Raw genomic sequence first — 19,366 nt, forward strand, 5'->3', positions numbered from 1 at the left:
TTTGCTGGCTCGTTGCTCTTTATTCCCCAGCTGCTTTTCCCACGTCCATCCCACTGGGGCTTGGTGACCATCTCAGATCCGTCCCTTGTCTCTCCTCCCCGAAATACTGGGGGGTGCTGGGGTGGGGATGTCGATTGTAGCTCAACGGGGTGTTTTGATGCCCATCTCCCGGTCCATCGCTTGGAGGAAACGTTCATTGAGGAAAAGCATCTGTCCGTGGGGCAGGAGGTGATCCAGGAGGATGTCAGTGGTCTCTGGTCGGAGCAGGACATCAGCACCGGGGCCAAGCAGGCGCAAGGAGGTGAGCAGGCGGGGGGCCAGGCGGTGCAGGGTGATTTCGGCCAACGATAAATTCTCTTGGGGGTCACAAACCAAGGCGAAGGCCAGGGCTAACACCGACAGCCAGGCTACTGTCACCCTTTCAGGGAAGGGGTCTCCGGGGGGCAGCTGGAAAAGCCCTCCCGGGGCACCTTGTAGCGATATCGGCTCGTCGGGGAGCTGGGGGGAGGATGGGCATCCCGAGGATGACTGAAGCAGCTGGCACTGGGAGGCCACTTGCCTGGGAGAGAGGGGGGGGCACTGGTGTTAAGACCCCGCCAACCAGTGACAGGGTGACTCCCTCTTAACTGGGGGGACAGGGCTTGGCAGGACTCCTGGGGCTGTGGGACCATGGCCCCAGCGGTACCACTGAGCCCTGTCCCCCCAGAAGTTGGCTCTGGGGGGTCCCACTGAGCCCAAAGACACCCAGAAAGGGGGGGTGTCATACCCCTGGGGGTCCTGCAAAGCCCAGAAGCTCCCTTCCTCAAAAGAAGGGGTATCATGGCCATACGGGTCCACAGGGAGAGAGAGAGAGTGACTCGGACCTGGGGGTCCCACTGAGCTTGGGACTGCTAAAGCTGGGGTATCATGGCCCTGGGGTCTGGGATGGAGGGGGCTCATGGTCCCGGGGGTCCCACCCAGCCCAGCACCCCCAGGACAGAGATCCCATGGTGGGGAGGGGTCCCAGCCCCGGTGGTCCTGCCCAGCCCAGGATGGGGGTCCCACGGGGGATGGATCCCAGCCCTGGGGGTCCCACCGAGCCCAGCACCCCCAGGATAGGGGTCCCATGGAGGGGGGTCCCAGCCCTGGGGGTCCCAATGAGCCCAGTACCCCCAGGACAGGGGTTCCAGTCCCAGAGGTCCTACCGCGCCCAGCACCTCCAGGGCAGAGATCCCGCGGCGGGGGGGTCGCTATGGCGAGGAGATCCCAGCCCCGAGGGTCCAACCCAGCTCAGGAAGGGGTTCCCATAGTGGGGGGGGTCCCATGGCGGAGGGGTCCCCAGTACCTGGCCACAGCCAGCAGCTGCTCTTTGCGGCGAAGGCGCTCCCGTGGCGGCCCCGCGGGGGTCCCGGAGGGGGTCCCGAAGACTCGCGCGTACAGCACGCGGCAGGGGGCGGGGCCCGGGGAGGAGGCGCCCCCCGGCCCGCCCAGCGCCAGCAGCACGAACGCCCGCACCATGGCAAGGCGCCGCGACCCCAGCCCGCCGCCCGCCACGGGGGCGGAGTCAGCCCGACCTCCGCCGCTTGCCATTGGTCGGCGAGTGTTCCAGGGGCCTGCTCCGATTGGCGCAGCGCGCCGGAATGGTGGATGCGGAAGACAGCAGAGGCGACGATTGGCGGGGACCGGGAAGGGGCGGGAAGATTGGAGACCACCCACTGTACGTGACAGCGCCGGGTCGTGATTCGTCGAGGCTGCGCGGCCGGAAAGCTGATTGGCGGATAGGGGCTGGCGGGCGGGTCAGGGGGAGAAGGAAGTGCGGCCTGAGGGGTGACAGGGCCGGGGAAGCAGGACAGGGCCCCCCGGAGGGGGACAGCGCCTGGGGGAACACAGGATCGCCCGGAAGAGCGGCAGGACCAAGACAGGATCCCCCTGGACGTGTGTGGCAGCCAGGGTAGGGGTGCCCCCACCCCAGGCAGCACCACCCAGTTGTGCGACCCCCCGGGTCACCCCCACACCCCCTCCCGCCCCATGCACGGCCCTGGGGGTAGAGCTGCGCCCCCAGGCTGCCCCACGCCAGCCCCAGCGCAGGGAGCTGCTGGCATCACCCGGGGGCGGGGCCATGCAAGAGTAGGGGTCCCCATCAGGGCCCAGGCCACCCCACCTTACGGGGACACCGTTAAACACATCATTTGTCCCTGCCCCAGCTGCCAGCCCTGCAGGGAAGCCCCCAGCCCAGCCCTCCACCTGCAAACCCCTCCCTCCCCCAGGGCCCCGGGCAGGGGTGCATGGCAGGCAGGTATAGGCCCCCCCCACACACATGCCCCTTCACTTTGTGGCAGTCACAGAGCTGAGGACACAGGTTACTTCTGGCTCCCGAAGGATTTATTAGCCAGGAGTATGAAAAACACTCAACACAACATAAAACTTTAACAAGACAAACAGGTGCAGCACGATGGTGGCAGCCCCCAGCCAAGGAAACATCTCCCTCCCCTCCAGCTCACCCTGCTTTGGCAGGCAAGTGCTTGACCCTATGGGACCCTGCCCAGCTCCAGAGTGGGGGGACAACCCTCCATCCCCCAAAGTTCACCACAGCTGGCTTAAAAAAAAACAAACTACTTTAAATAAGGGGGGGAGGGGAAGGGAAACAAATCCCAGCCACCACCAAATAAACCCCCCAACCAAACCCAGGCTGATGCAGTCTGTGACTATTACAACAAGGGGTGCACCTCCTGCAGCACCTGCTTGCCTCTACCCCAAGCAGAGAAGGGCACCCACCAGCTGCAAATGAGGTTTAAGTGCTTTTCTGGAACAGTTCTGGTTAAGCCCCTGAGGGTGGGGGTGGGAAATCCTTCCCAGCTCCATACCCCCTCCCCAGGGATCAGGGAGGGATATGCTGCAGCCCCGTGGCTTTCCCAGAGCTGGCACAGGCTCCCCGCAGCTCCGGGTGCAAGAGGAAGGGCTGGGGGGCTGCCCCACAGCATGCCAGCCTACTGCCAGGGAGGCAAGAGCTGGGGAGGCAGCTTGCACCCACCACAGCTCTGCACACCCTCCCCAGAGCAAGCCTGAACCTGGCAGTGACTTACAGCCTGGATGGAGCAGCCCCAGGCACCCCCACTACAGCCCCCACTTAAGGTAAAACCTAACCCCATTTTTTACCCTCTTTAGGGTAAAAAAAAAAAAAAAAAAAAAGTAAAACCACAACCATACCCCACCCCGCCACTACTGAGGCACCCTGTGGAGGAGGGCTGGGGGTGGCCAGGTTTTGAGCTAGGGGATGTTGCCCAATGGCAGCCCCTGGGGAAGGTGTGGGGCTGTAGATGCCCCCCAGGGCAGGTGGGGGACTGGGGGAGGTCCATCAGAAGTTCTTGAGTCTACTGTAGAGCTCCCGCTTGCTGCGCTCGCCTGCCCAAGTGCGGCTCTTCAGGCGGAACTTGCACAGATCCTCCTTGAAGTCCTTGTGGTGCATGGGGCGGTAGTCCTGCGGCTCGCAGTGTGTCTGGGCACCCACGGCCCCATCAGCACCCACCATGCAGCCCCCCCCAGGCCCCCCCCCCACCCCTCCGGAGGGTCCCATCATTAGGGAGGATGCTGAGCCAGACCCCTCCTTCCCCCCCAGGGCAGGGTTTGGGGAAGGGGATGTTTTCCCACCCCCCAAGCCCTTGTCCATCTGCCAGGGACCCCCTTCCCAGACTTAGGGGGCAAAGGTGGAGGGGCTCACCTGGTACTGGGGGAAGAACTCCCGGTACCCTCCCTTCAAGACATAGAGCTCAGGGTAGTGGAGGTGGGGGTACTCATTACAGGCTCGGTCCTTCTCCCTGACAAACCGGCACCTGCAGGAGGGGAAGGTGCTGTAAGGACTATCACCAAGCCAGGATCTGGCCATGCTGGGGGGTCTGGCAAATCCCAGCGTCCCCCCCAAACTGCCCCCACTCACATCCTGGGCCCCCTCTCAGAGGAGAACTCGCAGTGGAAGATGACGATCACCCTCTTGCTGGCATCAAAGGGCACAATGGGCTTCTTCAGCAGGAACTCCTCCACATCCTGCTCCATCGGCAGGTTGATGGCTCCCTGGGAAGGGAGACTAGGCACCTTCATCCCTCCCTCCCTCTAGTTTCATCCAGGGGGGGCCTCACAGTATGCTTCCCCCAGCCACCAGCATCACCCCATCTACTGACCCACCATCACCCTTCCTCCTCCCAGTGGGGGCCCAGCACCTTTGAGGAGGGTGCTCAACCCCTCCAAAGGTGCTGAGCCCTCCCCCCAGAGAGGGTGCTCAACCCCCTGGGAGGGGGCTCAGTCCCTCCTGCAGTTTGATGGGTTTGAGGGTCCCCCAGCCCAGCCCCAAGGGGTGCAGCAGCGGTTCTGACCTTGATGTGGCCTCCTTCGTACTCATAGGGGTACCTGCAGTCCACGATCACGCAGCTCTCAATGAGGCTGCTGAACTGCCCCGTCAGCACCGCCACCATCTGTGGGGGCAGCCCGTCAGCAAGTTGGGGGGCCACGGGGGGGCAGGCAGGCAGCCCCACAGCAGGGTTTGGGGGGAAGGCTGCTGCTCCCTTACCATTTCAGGGGAAATGTACTTCAGGTCCTGGTGCTTCCCCTCCACCGTCTGGAGGAGATAAGCCTGGAAGAGAAAGGGGGTGTGCTGGGTCAGGATCCATTGCCAGGGAGTACGCCCAGGGCTGTCACTCACACCCCCAGCTCAGAAGACCCCTGCCCGCCTTGCAGGGGTGTGTATATGTGTGTGTGCGCGCAGTCTGCCCAGGAAAGATGCAGCAGCTGCACAGTGCTGGCACTGGAGGAGCAGCAGTCGGGCTCTTGGGGTGCACTATGGGGGCTGCAGGCTGGGAAGTCACAGCCCCAAGCCCCCTTGCCCCCAGCTCAGTCTGGGCCCTTGCAGCGGCGCAGCAGACAGTCCTGTTTCAGGGGAAGGGGGGCAGCATCCCCACAGCCTTACCTTGGAGAAGTCCCCAATGAGCTCCTGGTGGTCGTTGGCCAGCAGGTTCTCGATCTCCTCCTGGCAGAAGGACTTAGAACGCAGCAGCCGTGCCTTCTGTAGGGACACAAACCAGAGGCACCCGCTGTCGGTGAGGGCTCCAGCAGAGCCACGGCATGGGGCGGTCCCTCCACAGACAGGCTGAACCACAGCGAGGACACCTCAATCCAAGGTTTCCTCATCACCCACCGGCTCTGCCGCCTCCTCGCCAGGGGTACCGGCCACACTCCTCCGCCGCTTGGCCTTCACGGGGGTGTCCCTGTCCTGGGGCCGGTCTATCCGCTTCAGGATGGGCCTGATGACGCTGCTGGGCATCGAGGGCGAGCGGAAGAGCTGCCGGCACTTGCTGCGCTTTGTGCGACACTGTGTGGGAAGAGAGCCCATGTTGCTGCCTGGGGGTCTGCATCCCTGCCCCCCAGCTCCCCTCAGCACCGTGAGGGCAGCACACGGGGACAAGGGTCCCACACCACCCAGGATGAGCCCACAGCCCCTGAGCTAGTGCTGCTCACCAACCAGCCTCTTCACAAGGGACCCTCGGCCCCAGACCCCACCTTGGAGATGCTGGGGGGGAGCCTAGGGCTCCATCCACCCCACCCACGGCTGCCACCTACCAGCTCTGTCTCCTCCTTCCTCACCAGTGGTGCGGTCAGCAGGTTCTCCATCCCCTGTGGCACATCAGCGTTGCTCTGCCAGGGCAGCAGCCAGGAGGGCCACGGGGGAGAGACAGAGGGCAGTGTGAAGGGGACGAGTACTCCCTGCAGGCACTTCCCACCCTCCTGGGCAGGGATGGACCCCATGGCCAGGGTCCACCCAACTCCACTGGTGGAGGAGCCTGCCCTACCTTCATCTCCTCATCATCCAGGATCTCCATGAAGCCATCATCTTCCTCCTCAGACATGGAGGAGGTCAAGGAGCACCGGCGCAGTATGATGGGGCTCTCTCCTTTGGGGACATTCTCCTTCTCTGGGGTGTCAAACTGGGGAGGACACGGTCCATGGCTCAGCAGTGGGGCCAGCCCCACTTGAATCCAGGCTGTGACACCCCAGCCCCTTGAGCACCCACATCCATAGGGTCACCAGGGCAAAACACAGATTGGAGCAGCAGGTCCCAGCTCAGCAGCCCCAACCGCCCCAGTGCCCCCTGGAGCCCCCCATCCCCTCTCACCAGCAGGCTGGGTGCGGAGCCGGGTCTCTGGGCGAAGGAGTCCCTGCCCGCAGCCCCATCACTGGCAGGAAGCTGGCTGCGCTGACCCGGCCTCTGTGGCTTCTTAAAGACAAACCCTTCCTACGGTGGGGGGCACAGCATTAGCACCCCTCTGCCTCTTTCCTGCCCCCTCCCCGGCCTTGCTGCCTCCCCCTTACCTTGTCCTCAGGCTCCCTCCGGCCCCCGTCCTCGCTGGCCCTGCGGCTGTTGAACTCCCGGGAGTGGGAGATGTTCCTCAGGACCGGGCTGGACCCCTGGAGCTGTGTCTGTGGGGCAGGCAGGGGGGTGAGAGGTGCTGTACGGCCCCTGCTCTCTCCAGCGCCAGCCCCCTCCTCCTCCCAGCTCAGCCAGGGGGGCTGCAGGAACCGGCACTCCCCCTGCTCAGCCCTGCAGAGCCCCAGGGACTCACCGGCAAGGAGCTGATCCTCTGGATAAAGAACTTGTTGCTGCAAGAAACGGAAAGAAAAGGATCAAATGAGAGAAGGTGCTCTGGACTGGCAGCATCCCCCCCACCACCACCCCTGTCATGGGCTGGCACAGCCCCGTCTGTCCCCCGGGTCCCCACAGTGGCATGTTGACCTCCCCAGAAACAGCCTTCCAAAGGGCTCCGGGGATAAAACTCCTCCAGGCACCAAGAAACACCGATGGCCTGATCCAGACCCTGGGAAGGGCATGGGGACAGCCTGGCTTTTGGGGCTGGGGGCATGGGGACAGCCAGGGCACAGGGACAGCCAGGCTTTGGGGGCTGGGGGCATGGGGACAGAGATCCTTCACGTACTCTTTGAGAGCTCTCCTGCACTCCAGCACTGCTTTCTCGAAGCTGTAGGTAGAGAGGGCAGAGAGGGGGATGGCACCCTGTGCCACAGCACCAGCAGCCCCAGCCCTTACAGTGCCCCCACCCCACACAGGGGCCAGTAGCACCCAGGGGGTGGGGTGAGGGGGACAAGCAGCCAAACCACCAGGGCTTTCAGCCACACAAAGAGTTAAAATCCCATCTGGACACCGCTGGGCTCGGGCTGGGGGACCCCAGTGCCGGGTTTTGGGGGGAGCAGCATGCCAGGGTGGTCCGGGCACTCCGCTGACCTCGCTCCACACCCAGACAAAGCCGGCGGCAGCGGCGCCGCTCTCCACCTGTATGTAAATACGCCCGCGGCGGGGATGCTGGGGGATGCTGGCGATGCTGTCGGTGCTGGCCGGCAGCCATATGGGACCGGCACTTTGCTGAGCACACCCAGCCCACGGCGGCCCCGGCGTCACCATCTGCCCCCGGTTACTCATTCACCCGCACATCTGCCGACCACACTCCACCAACGGCCGGGGGGCAGCACATGGGGGGGGGGGGGGGGCGGGGGGCAGGCAGAGCCCCTTGCCCCTGCACAGGGCAGCACTGCTTATGGCTCAGCCCTGCACACCTCCAGCCCACACAGCAGCACCCCAGCGGGGTGCTCAGCACTCTTGTCCCACTGCATGGCGAGGCAGCCGGCACAGCTTGGAGCAGGATCCGGCCCGGCCATGGCGAGGCAGCACTATGCGGGTTCCTGCTGCAGCTGTGCAGAGCAGCAGCACAGACAGCCCCGGGGCGGGGTGGTCCCCCACCCCCCCGAAGTAGATTTGGGGTGATGTGGGGGGGGCAGAGCCCCCCAGCAAGGCTGGGGCAGGATGGGAGCAGGCGCTGCAGCAGCCACACAGGACAAGAGAGGGACACGGCATGGGGGGCACTCACGCTTCCTCCAGCGCCGTGGGGTCCTCCTCCCCGGGGGAGTCCAGCCCCACTCCTGCGGGAACAAGGGGCAGGGGTAGCACGAGGGGGGGGGGGTGATGCCCTGCCCCAGGGCCCCTCCGGCACCGCACCAGCGCCCACAGCGGGCCCCGTTGCAGGATGCAGCCTGGCAGAGGACACCTCCCCCCCCGCCCCCCCCCCATCCCAGCTGTGCTTCCCCAGGACTCCAGCCAGCACTGGGGAGGGGGCCACCCACTGTGTGCGCATGGGGGCCCTCAGCCAGCCCCCCCCCCCCCCCCCCCCCCCCAGCGCAGCACCGGGAGTGGCACCGACCCTGGGAGCACCCATCCTGGCCAGGATGTCCCACACCACCCTGAGCAGGGACCCCGCTGGGGTGGTCCATGGCTGAGCCCTGGGAGAGCGGGGCTGGGGGCTCTTTGCCCGTGGCCTCCCCAGGAAGGAGCCGCAGTCGGAAGCACCGGGGAGGAAGTCCCAGTTTGAAGCAGGCGCGGGCTCAGCGCCCGGCAGGACTGACTCACGGGGGTGGGGCCTCGCACACGCACCCCAAGAAGCCCCCCACCTCAAACCCCCTCCCTACCTCCCCAGCCACTCGGCCAGGTCCCCTTCCCACATGCAGGGACCCCTTACCCACACACCCACCACGCCATCGCCAGATCCCCCCTCCCCAAACCACAGCTCCCCCCACAAGGCCCAAAACTCAGCGCGGGGGGGTCGGGGGGGCTGCAGCAGCACCCACCACTCACCCGCGTCCATGGCCTCGGAGGAGACGGAGTCCCGGGAGGGGGCCGAGGCTACCCCATGCTTCGGGGTGTCCCAGGGGCTGCGAGCAAGGCAGGGGGGTCAGCCCGGGCGAGGGGGGGTCAGCCCCCGGGGATCCCCGGAGTGCCCCGAGGGGGGGGGGGGGGGGTGTTCAGCCCATGGGGAACCCCGGGGTGCCCCAAGGAGGGGGGGGGTGGGGCGCGTTCAGCCCATGGGGGGGTTCTGAGTGCCCCGGGGAGGGGTGTGTGTGATCAGCCCATGGGGACCCCCGGGGTGCCCCGGGAGTCTGTGCTCAGCCCGCCAGAGGGGTGTCAGCCCGTGGGGACCCCCGGGAGGGTGCAGAAGTAGCTGCGGAAGTTAAGAGGCCCCCCAACACCATCTCCCCAGCTGCCCTCCCAGGCCCCGCTCACCTGCCCAGCCCCGCCAGATTGCCCATGTCCCGGGCCAGCGTGGTGACCGGGGACGTGACCGGGGACGGGGACGTGCCCGCCAGTCCCCGGCGCCCGGGGCCGCCCCGCGCCGCCATGCCCGGCAACCCAATTAGCGATCAATTAACGCGGAGGTTCGGCCGCCGGTTCCGACGGGGGGGAAGGGGGGGAGGGGAAGGGGGGCGGGTAAGGGGGGCCGCCGGTGCCCGGGAAAGGGGCACGACGGTTCCGGAGCCGCTGCCGCGGCCGGTAGGAGGGCGGGCACGCGCCTACGGCCGCCCCTATTTATATTCGAAAAATAACAGGGAGCGGCGCGGCGGCAGCCAATGGGCGGGCGGGGCGGGGCCTCGGCGCGGCGGGGGGGCGGGCGGGGGATAAATGAGGAGTGGGGGTATGGGGGGGGGCACATGAGGGGTGCGGGGCTGGGGGGGGCACGTGGGGGCTTACATGGAGAGTGCGTGGCTGGGGGAGAGACGGCTGGGGAGGACAAGACTGGGGGAGCATGGAGGGCAAGTGGCTCGGGGGGGGCCATGGCTGGGGGTGACATGTAGGGGTACATGGCTGGAGGGGACATGGTTGGGGGGTCGCATGGAGGGCACATGGCCTGGGGGGGCACGCGGCTGGCACATGGCCGGGGGCTGCCCGGCAGGGCGCAGAGCTGGGTGAGCGGTGGGTGTGCAAGGGTAGGCACAGGTGGGTGGCTGGGAGCAACGGTGTGGCCCTGGGGGGTCCCGGTGTTTGGCCACGGGCCCTTCCTGGCTCCCCCACCAGCCCTGTGCCAGTTGCCAGGCTGGGGCGGGGGGGGGTGGGGCGCGGTGCTGGGGGAGTGCTGGGCTCAGCCCCAGTATGATCTGGGCTCAGACTGGGGTCTAGCTGGGACGGGGGCCACACTGCCCACCCCTCTGCCCTGGGGTCCCCGGCTGGTGCCCCCCCTGCTCCTCCTGCCTGTGCCAAAGCCACGTGCCACGGTGCTGCTCACTGCCCTGTCCGCCCAGCCCAGTGTGCCCCCTCCCCCAGTGTCCCCCCAGACTGGTGTCCCTCCACCCTGGTGTCCCCCACCCCGGCACAGACCTCTGTCTGTCTGCCTGGGGAGGGGTTCTCCAGCCCAGCTGGGGGGTTTCAGATGGAAAGCCCGGCGGGAATGCGTGGGGGGGCTGCGGCCTGGGTGGCCATCCTGGCCGGTCACCCATTGTCCCCAGCCCCATTCTTCCCTTTCAGAAGAGAAAAGAAAAGGGGGTGGGGGGGTAGCCAGGGTGGAAACCCCCTCCCCAGCCGAGGCAGGGGCAGATGCGGGGGCCCCACCGTCTCCCATGACACCCCCATAGTGGCCAGATCCTGCTCCCCCAGAACCTGTACAAGGCATGGGGGTCCCACATCCCCTCCCTCAGCGATGCCAGGCACATCCCAGCACATTCCAGTGCAGTGGGGCTGGGGGGTTGGTGCTGCCATGGGCTGGGGGACCCCGGGGTCCCGGGCCCCCCAGCACTTCTGGGTGGCTGTGGGATGTCCTCCCTGGCCACTGAGGGCTTTAATTACTTCCAGCCACACGAGGCTGGGCTGGGGGCCATGGGTCACGGCTCAGGACAGCTTTGGTGGCTGCCCCGAGCCCGCACTGGGGGCCTTGGGCAGGGAAGGGGGGGGGGGGGGGCTCTCCAGCCAGCCCAGCTGCAGCTCACAGGGCTCTGCAAGCAGCTGCACTGATAGAGAAGGGGCCACGTGCTTAGGTCTCCCCCCTGCCCCCAGACAGGGAGTTTTGAGGAGCAGGGCTGCAAACAGGAGAAGGAAATGGGGGTCTCCTGTGGGGGAGGGGGGAGGGAAGAGGTGTGGGATGCAGGGGTGGGCCCCCAAAGCCCCCTGCCCGCCCAGGGTGCGGCTGCTTGCCCCGATGCTGGAGCTCAGGGATGGAGCTGGGTACGGGGTGGGGGGGCTTCGGGGGCTGATGGAGGCTGGCTCGCTTTAATGGCTGCACAGCGAGACCTGCCATAAAGATTACTCTAATTAACAAGGACGAAGTGGGGGGCTGTTCACAGCAGCAGGGCTGGGGCAGGGGGGGTGGTCCCCCCATAGCATCCCACCCCATCAGGTGGCTGCGGGTGTCCCGCTGCCTCCCCAAGCCACTCACCCAGCCTGGGCTGCCCCAGTGTGGGACCCCCACCTCGGGGACAAGCTCCCCCTGCTTCAGCAAATAATCCCACAGCATCCCCTTTCCCCACTGGTTCCCCTCCTGGCCTGGCAGTTCTGGGCAGGGATGTGCACCAGCAATGCCGATGTTTTCCCTGAGAGCTTTCACCTGGCCACAGAAAACCTGTTTTCTGCCCCAAAAGGCTTACACAGCAAGGGATGCCCACCCAGCTGGGGGTTTTCCACATTCTTTATGGCTGGTTATTTGCAGGGGGGGCTGCACTGCAGGGAGGTACCAGTGTCTGGCATCCTGGGGTTGTGGGGTCCCATGTGGCAGCCTGTGGGGCCTGTGGGCAGCACACGTACCGTACCGATGTGGCTGGTGTCACCAAAGGCATGGTGAAGGCACCAAATCTGGCTTGGAAACATGGTGGCTCTGGGTGGGGATTGTGGGGACACAATGGCGCAGGTGGCAAGTGGGGGGTCACCCACCTCCCAGGCCATGGGGCGTGCGGGGGTCTGGGACACCCTAGCACCAAAATACAGGATTTGATTGATTTTTTAAAATTCCGTATGTTGGCGAGTGGAAGGAAAACAGGAGGAGGATGGTGGCAGCGGGATGCTGCGGCGCTGGCAGCAGTGGTGGCATGGGACATGGACCCGCCGACACAGCCAGGACCCACAGGCGTGGCAGAAGCTCTGGGTGAGACAGCAGTGTTGGGAACTGCGACCAGAGGGTCCTGGAACAAAACCTCCCCACCCCAAAGCATCCTTGGCAGTGATGGGGAGGAAGCTGGCGGGGGGGTGGGGTGGGGGGGTGGGCAAAGAGGCGTCTCCGTTTTCCCCTTCCTGTTTTGCTGCTTTCTACTTCACACACCCAAAGGAGGCTGTGGCTGCGGGTACAGTGGCTGCTGCAATGAACCCTGCTCTGCCACGGAGAGGAGGTTTCTAGTTCAACACCTTGAATTTAGTTCTGGTTTGGCCAAAAATAAACTTTTTCAGGCTACTTTTATTTACAGCAAGAAGCAAACCAGGAGTGAAACCCCACCGGCCCCCTCTTTTGCAGCTGCTGTGGCCAGAAGAGGGCCAGGGTGGGGAAACTGAGGCACAGATGCTGCTGGTGGCAGAGCTGGAGCTCCTGGGTCTGGGCCCTGCTGTAGTAAGGGAGCAGGCTGCAGCGGCAGATAAACTGGCCCATCAGCAGGAGCTGTCCCCACACCGTCCCCGTCCCACCTCACTGGAGACTAAGCCACAGACAGAGCTTATCAGTGTCCCCAGTGTCTCACCCACCCCTGGTATCACTGCCTGCAGCGCTGTAATCTGCCTGTTCCTGTCTGTGTGCCAGGGCGGCACAGCTGCCCCACAGGGTGCCCAAGCTGTGGCACTGGTCCTGGCTTGGTTTGTGCCGCACTTGCAGCCAGCTCCTCTGCTCAGCTTCGCCAGGTGGGCACCCATGGCATGGCCACCAGGGAGGGAGCCAGGCTCATGGGCTACTGCTGGGGTGACCGTGGTGCCATGGTCCTGGGGAGTCCTCACTGACTGCCCACAAAGATGGTGGTTCTGCTGGTGCCCTGTGCCACAGAAGGATGGCTGTGCTGATGTGTCTGAGGGACGTGTCTCTCCTGGCTAAGGCATCCATCCCAGGGAAGCATCCACTCCATCTAAGTGTCCATCCTCCCCGTGGCATCCATCCCCACTGTCGCTGTCCTCTACGGTGTCTTGTCCCCATAGTGGTGTCCATTGCCATCGTGCTGGCTGTCCCCAGCACGGCCCCCGTGCCCCCCGGAGGGGAGGGCAGGAGTGGTGCTCAGGCTCGGGTCCCACGGCCATGAGCAGCCCCTCCCGCTGATCTTCAGTCCCCAGTACCGGGAGCCAGAGCTGCTGCCATGTTGGGGTCCTTCTGTCTTGGGACCCTCCTCCCTGTACCTTCCCAGAGCAGGGACCCCACCTTGCTCAGCATCCTCCTTGCTGGTGGGTGACAGGCACCCCTCCAGCCTGCCCCACTGCTTGTGGCCCCCGTGGCCTTGGTCCCCCTTGAGCATGCCCCCTTGCTCAGGACCCCCTTGCTGCGGCCTCGGTCCCACAGAGCCTCCCCCCTCACTGGGTGGTCCTGGCCCCCCATTGCTCCAGAGTCTGTCTTGGACTGGCCCTGCACCCGCTGGGTCTGAGCCCCCCAGTTCCCCATTTTCCGGGACCCCATCCCCCCTCCGCCTCGCTGTGAGCCCCGCAGGTCGCCGTCCGCCAGGACCCCCGGAACAGCGCTTGCTGTAACTCCCGCGAGCGCCGTTGCCAGGCGACGGCCGCGCTATCCCAGCATGCACCGCGCTCGTTGCCAGGCGACGGCCGCGCGCTCCCAGCATGCCTCGCTGGCCGTTGCCATGGCGGCGGGACGCCGCATGGCGGGCAGCGGGGTGGCGGAGGAGCTGAGGGCGCTGTACCGCTGGCTGGACGCCGTGCCGCTCTCCCGGCCGCGCAGGAACATCGCCCGAGACTTCAGTGACGGCGGTAGGACGGGGGTCCCGGTGGGACGGGCCCGGGGGCGGGACGGGCCCGGCCATGGGCCTAGGTCGGGGCAGCTGGTGGGCCTTGCAGGCCGTGGGGTGGGGGCCCTGGGATGCCCGCCGCCCCCAGCCCCTCTCCTCCTCTCCTCCCGCAGTGCTGGCAGCCGAGGTGGTGAAGTTCTTCTTCCCCACCATGGTGCAGCTGCACAGCTACGTGCCCGCCAGCTCCACGCCACAGAAGCTCGCCAACTGGGGCCACCTCAACAGGTATTGGGGCAGACAGCCCCCCGGTTCCCCTCTACTGGGAGCACTGTGCTGCCCCACAGAGTGTCCCTGTTTGTCCTGGCTGGGGACCAGGCCATCTGGGAGCTGGCTGAGGGTGCTTCAGGAAAGGGGGTGCCTGCCTCTCCACCCTCCTTAGTGCTCATTTGACACCTCTTTTAGGAAGGTGCTGAGTAAGCTGAATTTCTCCATCCCAGATGATGTGATCCGGCAGGTTGTGCAGTGCCGGCCCGGCATGGTGGAGCAGGTGCTGCTCCTGCTGCGGCAGAAGATGGAGGAGAAGCAGAAGCAGAGCAAGGTAGAGTCTGGCCCAGGCCAGGTCAGCAGGGCCTGGGGGAAGAGACGTGCCTGGCATGCCATGTCCTGCTGGTGCGTCCCGTGCATCTCAGACTGGAGGGTGCTAAGAGCGAGTAGCCATCCCAGAGAGATCAGTGTCCTTATGGCAGGGGGGCTGGGCTCAGCCCCAGACCACCTTATGGGTGTCATTATCACCTTGCACACTTCCATCTCCCCATCACAAGGATCCTGCTACCACCTCCCTGTCTGCAGCTCCATGGGGAAGTGCAGTGGGGTGTTCAGAGGCAGGGAAACCCCTCGTGTGAGCAGAGCCAGGGTAGGAGCACCCCACCAGGAGTGATGCAGGTGGCAGGGGTGGCTTCACTCAGTGGCTGCAAGATGGCAGCTGTGTAGCATCCTGGGGAGCACTGTGGCCCCACTCACTCTGCAGCCTTGACTTGGCCCAGGCAGCCCAGGAGGAGCACTGTGAGCTGGGAGAGAGAGAATACTGTCTCCATCACCTTCGTTCGCCACCACCCATCACCTGGCCCTCCTTGTTGGTGTGAGGCCCCTGAAGAGGAGCAGGGAGGTTGCTGGGGGGGCTTCAGCAGCATGTGCTGAGTGGGACGGAACAGGAAGCAGCTGCTGCCTCCTCTCCTGCCCTGGGCAAACCCTCAGCCTGTGACTGTCCTGGTCCTTGTGGTGTGAGAGGAGGATAAATAACTGTGCAGGGCTGAGGCAGGCTGGGCTGTCTCTGCTGTGATGTCACGCTCAGTTCAGAGGAGGAATTCATTATGCGAAGGGCTGTGGCCATGAAGCCCGAAGAAATTCAGGCAGATGGATCCCAGCCCTGCCTTCAGGCTGTAACCCTGGTACCTCAGCCATGTTGCGAAATCCCTGCGCTCAACCGGCCTCTCCTGCTGCTGTGGGAGCAAACCTCCCACCCCGATGCTCCACAGGGCCTTGAGCCCCAGCACCACTCTGAGAGGGATGGCATGGGCAACCAAACAGGCTGGGGTACCCTGTTCCCCTTCTCCTGACGCTGGGGCCTGGCCAGGTCCCTTCCCTGCACAGGGGCTGTTTGTGGGCTCACCAATAGGGTGACCCACAGCTCATGGCCAGGTGTGATGGGTGTTTTACTGCCTCTCCACACAGGAGCTGGGTGTACAGGCGGCGCTGGAAGAGGTCAGCTACCTGGAGACGGGTATGGCCAGTGTGTGGCACGTTGAGAAGGACAGTCCCATCCTGGCTGTGCTATGGGCTCCCTGGGTCCAAACCCCAAACCGTGACCTTTCTGGTGCCTGGGGGTGGCCACACACAGCCCTGCCTTGTGCTGGGGCACCCAGATAATGAGCCTGGCTGGCCCTGAGGGGATAAGAGATGCTACTGGAAGGGGGTGTCCCTGTGGCTGGGTCGGGGGCAGAGCTGTTTGGGCAGATCATGCACTGACTGCTGTGTTTTGCAGGCTACACAAAGGCAAAGAGCAGTGTGGGAGGGGGCTACGCACAGGAGTCTCCCAGGGCTGCTGGGTAAGGGCTGCTGATGCAGTGCAAGGCCACTGCAAGTGTCTGTTGGATGCTGGTGATGTGTCCCTCCTGGATGGGAGTCCCTGGGGGGGTCAGGGGAGCCCTGTGCTGCAGAGGCAGTGGTGTGTGGAGCAGGACACGGAGGATCTGGTTGTGTGTGTGAGCCCTGTGGTCTGTACAACTCTGTGGGCCAGCAGCGATGCTGCAGGAAGGATCAGATATTGTCCTGGCATTTCCTTTTCCTGGTCCAGGGTGAAGAAAAGCCACCACGGCTGTGCCCAACCTGCTCCAGGGGATGCTGCTCTCTGCCTGCAGCTAACAGAGAGGGAGCAGGCCCTGCTCCTGGCACAGGAAACCATCCAGGTGAGCCCACCTTCTGTCAACCCAGCCAAGCGCTGTCCCTGTAGCAGCACCAAAGTGGGGACAGGCTCCCTTTGCCTCCCCAACTGTCCTGCCATGGTGGTCTAGACAGCAGCCCAAACAGGTGTTTGTTCAGTGCTGTCAACCTCTGGGGTGGCTCCTGTCTCTGTACTGGCTCTGGTGGCACCCTTAGGTGTGGGCCAGCATGGCGGTGGCTTTGCTGTGGGCCAGCTGGCCAGTGTCTGGCTTGGGTTGCTCATTTGGCTGCTCCAGGGCAGTGCTGGGCAGTGTGCTGGGCTTAAAGGACAAAAGTCTGGTCAAACCAGGTAGTGATAGCTCAGCATAGCCCAGAGACGTGGTTCAGTCCCTGCAGCCCTTGTCTCCTTCCACAGCAGAAGGTGTTTTGCTGGCATTTATTGGGTAAAAAACCCTTTTAAAGGCTGTGCCTGCAGATCTCCCACCAGGGTTGTTGTGGTTTAACCCCAGCCGGCAACTATGTACCATGCAGTTGTTTGCTCACTCCCCACCTGCCCTGACCCCAGAGGGATGGGGAGGAGAATCAGGAAAAAGATAAAACTCGAGGGTTGACATAAGAACCATTTAATAATTGAAATAAAATTATTATTATTATTATTAATGATGAAAAGGCAGTAGAAGGGGAGAGAAATAAAATCCAGAGGGAAGGAGGGAAAAACCACCAAGTGATGCGCAATACAGTTGCTCACCACCCGCTGACCAATGCCCAGCTGGTCCTTGAGCAGTGATCTGCAGCCCCTGGCCAACTCCCCCCAGTTTATATACTGGGCATGACTCTATATGGCATGGAATACCCTACTTGGGCCAGTTTGGGCCAGCTGTCCTGGCTGTGTCCCCTCCCAATTTCTTGTGTCCCCCCCAGCCCTCTTGCTGGCAGGGCCTGAGAAACTGAAAAGTCTTTGCTTTAGTATCAACATTACTTAGCAACAACCAAAACCATCAGCATGTTATCAACATTGTTCTCATGCCAAATACAAAACACAGTACTGCACCAGCTACTAAGAAGAAAGTTAACTTTTTCCCAGCTGAAACCAGGACAGGGGTTAAGAGTTTTCTCTTTCAGTTCTTCCCGCCTGGCCATGCCCTCAATCTCTGTGGCACACACCCAGTCAGTCACATCAATCCCCGATTCCCAAATGTTCCCAATCCTCATCCTTTCTGGTCAGTCTTCCAGCCCGCTGTAACAAGGGTGATGCAGGATGGGCATCACAGCTGTACAGACCCCCCTGCACATGGCTGGCTGTGGCCATCCCAGGGCTGCAGACCAGGCTCCGGGCATCCCTTATTCGACCCTGGGCAGTGGGTGATTTTTGAAACAAAGCTTCATTCAGTGCTGAGCCAGGGCAGTGGCTCTGTCTGGCCTAAAACTGGGGCTTTTCTGCTGGAAAACATTGCCTAAGATGTAAAATTTTGAAAGAGAGGAAGGAATGCTGTGGGACGTCTTGGATGGGAAGAGTTGGGGAGCTGGGACTCCCAGGCCACGTTTTTGGGAGGTGTTAGCTTGATGTGGGTTGTGGGAGCTGGAATAGGGACCCCAAATCTGGCACTGATGCTCACCTGCCTTGATTTGCCTGCAGTAAAAGCTGGCTGGTGCTGCTCAGTCACTGCATCAGCTGCATCAGCCTGGCCCTGAGTCCCCCCTGTGTCCCCTGTCCTTGCTGCTGGCTGTCAGCCAGGCCCCAGCTCCCTGCAGAGCCTGTCTGGGGTGGATGGATGTGCCTCCTGCCCCCCAAAACCAGGCTGAGGGGGTGCTGGTGTCTCTGCTCAGATCCTGCAGCTGAAGGTGGGGAGGCTGGAGCAGCTGCTGCGCCTCAAGAATGTGCGGATCGACGACCTTAGCCGGCGTCTGCAGGAAGCCCAATGCCAGCAGCGGTGAGCGGACCCTCGCCCAACCAGCAGCCCTTCTCCCTGGGCTGCCCCCCACCCCGCCTCACCTGTGGGACCTCCTGCTGAGCTGGAAGAGTCATCCCAGTGCCTGCCAGTTGCCCCAGTTCTCAGGGCGGACTCTCAAGGACAAAAGCCAAAGGTGGCAAACACAGATGCAGAAGCAGGGACCCCGTGCCCACTTCGGGGGACCTCCAGTGCCCACCGGCAGGCGGCACAGCAGTGGCATCGATATGGCATGGGCTCTGCTCAGCCCTCCCAGCTGGTGTCTGCCAACGGCAGCAGTCCTTCCTTCCTTCCTTCCTTCCTTCCTTCCTTTGCCTTGCACATTGGTAATTAAAAAGCTGGGTCATCGCTCAGAGACTTCCCCGTGAGGCTGAGTCGCTGCGGGGGTCCCACCTGCCCCAGCCTGGGGGCGTTTATTTCCCAGCTGGTCCAGCATCGGAGGGTGGTCGGCAGCATGGGGACATGGCTCGGCTGCCTGGGCCGGGGAGACGTGCGATGATGGAGGCTGGGATGTAATCCCTTACCCAAAGCTGTTTGTTTTTGTAATCTCTGAGAAAATCCCTGCCTGCTCACGGGCTGGCTGGGCAGCAGCCCTTGGTCTCAAATGGGTGCTGACTGTGTGGGCAGCCCAGCTATGGGGGTGTGCGTGTGTGTGTGTGTGTCTCTGGCAGTACCCCCAGCTCCTCTGCTCGCCCCCAGGGCTCCCCTGAGGATGTCCCCAGCAGTGGGGAGATGCCTGGGGGTGGCATCACCTTCACTGCACCAGAGTTACCTGCAGCCTTTTAGGTTAAAAAATAGTTGATTTTTCCAACGCGTGAGTGCAGCATGTCCCATCAGAGGGGTGCCCCAGGCTCTGTGTGTCCCTCCCCATGGGGCTGAGCCGTGCGCAGTATCACACGTGCCAGAGGCGAAGACGCAGCTGGGGCTCCAGCAGCTCCCTGGGAATGAAGCCCCGCCATTTTAAGCGTTCTGGCATCTGGAGACCACAGTTGAGGCCAGGGCTTCTCACCCTGCAGCATGCAGGCCAGGGCTGAGCAAGCCCTGACCCCTCTCAGACCCTGTGGGGCCAGCTCTTGTCCACACAGGGGGGCTGCTGCCTCCCCCCACATCGTTCCCAGGCTGGTGGACGTGCTCTTTGGAAGGGAACCGGCAGCATTTCCCCAGCAGGGACATGTCCCAGCTGCTTTTCCCACCCTCAATGCCCCTGACAGCCAGCTGCCTCTGTCCCTGCCGGTGCCTCGCTGCTCCCGCAGTGAGATGTGGCCCTT

General features: G+C 63.8%; 3 protein-coding genes across 3 annotated transcripts; 1 reads left to right on the forward strand and 2 right to left on the reverse strand.

The window, feature by feature from the left end:
* AP5S1 (adaptor related protein complex 5 subunit sigma 1) lies at positions 1 to 1,584 on the reverse strand. Its single transcript, XM_005435416.4, has 2 exons — positions 1,325 to 1,584; positions 1 to 559 (listed from the first exon to the last, which is right to left on the reverse strand). The coding sequence occupies exons 1-2, from the start codon at positions 1,567 to 1,569 to the stop codon at positions 142 to 144; spliced, it is 663 nt and encodes a 220-aa protein (XP_005435473.2). The 5' UTR covers positions 1,570 to 1,584; the 3' UTR covers positions 1 to 141.
* Positions 1,585 to 2,343: 759 nt separating this feature from the next.
* On the reverse strand, positions 2,344 to 9,356 carry CDC25B (cell division cycle 25B). The gene is made up of 16 exons (XM_055703085.1): positions 9,089 to 9,356; positions 8,663 to 8,739; positions 7,902 to 7,953; positions 6,957 to 6,998; positions 6,588 to 6,624; positions 6,337 to 6,444; positions 6,140 to 6,259; positions 5,817 to 5,951; positions 5,587 to 5,661; positions 5,165 to 5,338; positions 4,937 to 5,032; positions 4,541 to 4,603; positions 4,347 to 4,445; positions 3,914 to 4,047; positions 3,698 to 3,809; positions 2,344 to 3,475 (listed from the first exon to the last, which is right to left on the reverse strand). The coding sequence occupies exons 1-16, from the start codon at positions 9,202 to 9,204 to the stop codon at positions 3,335 to 3,337; spliced, it is 1,581 nt and encodes a 526-aa protein (XP_055559060.1). The 5' UTR covers positions 9,205 to 9,356; the 3' UTR covers positions 2,344 to 3,334.
* Positions 9,357 to 12,061: 2,705 nt separating this feature from the next.
* On the forward strand, positions 12,062 to 18,692 carry SPEF1 (sperm flagellar 1). Its single transcript, XM_014276872.3, has 7 exons — positions 12,062 to 13,732; positions 13,884 to 13,995; positions 14,173 to 14,308; positions 15,442 to 15,490; positions 15,752 to 15,815; positions 16,064 to 16,175; positions 17,977 to 18,692. The coding sequence occupies exons 1-7, from the start codon at positions 13,543 to 13,545 to the stop codon at positions 18,082 to 18,084; spliced, it is 771 nt and encodes a 256-aa protein (XP_014132347.2). The 5' UTR covers positions 12,062 to 13,542; the 3' UTR covers positions 18,085 to 18,692.
* The last annotated feature ends 674 nt before the right edge of the window (positions 18,693 to 19,366 follow it).

This window comes from Falco cherrug, chromosome 1 (genome assembly GCF_023634085.1).
Source record: "Falco cherrug isolate bFalChe1 chromosome 1, bFalChe1.pri, whole genome shotgun sequence".
Lineage (NCBI taxonomy): Eukaryota > Metazoa > Chordata > Aves > Falconiformes > Falconidae > Falco > Falco cherrug.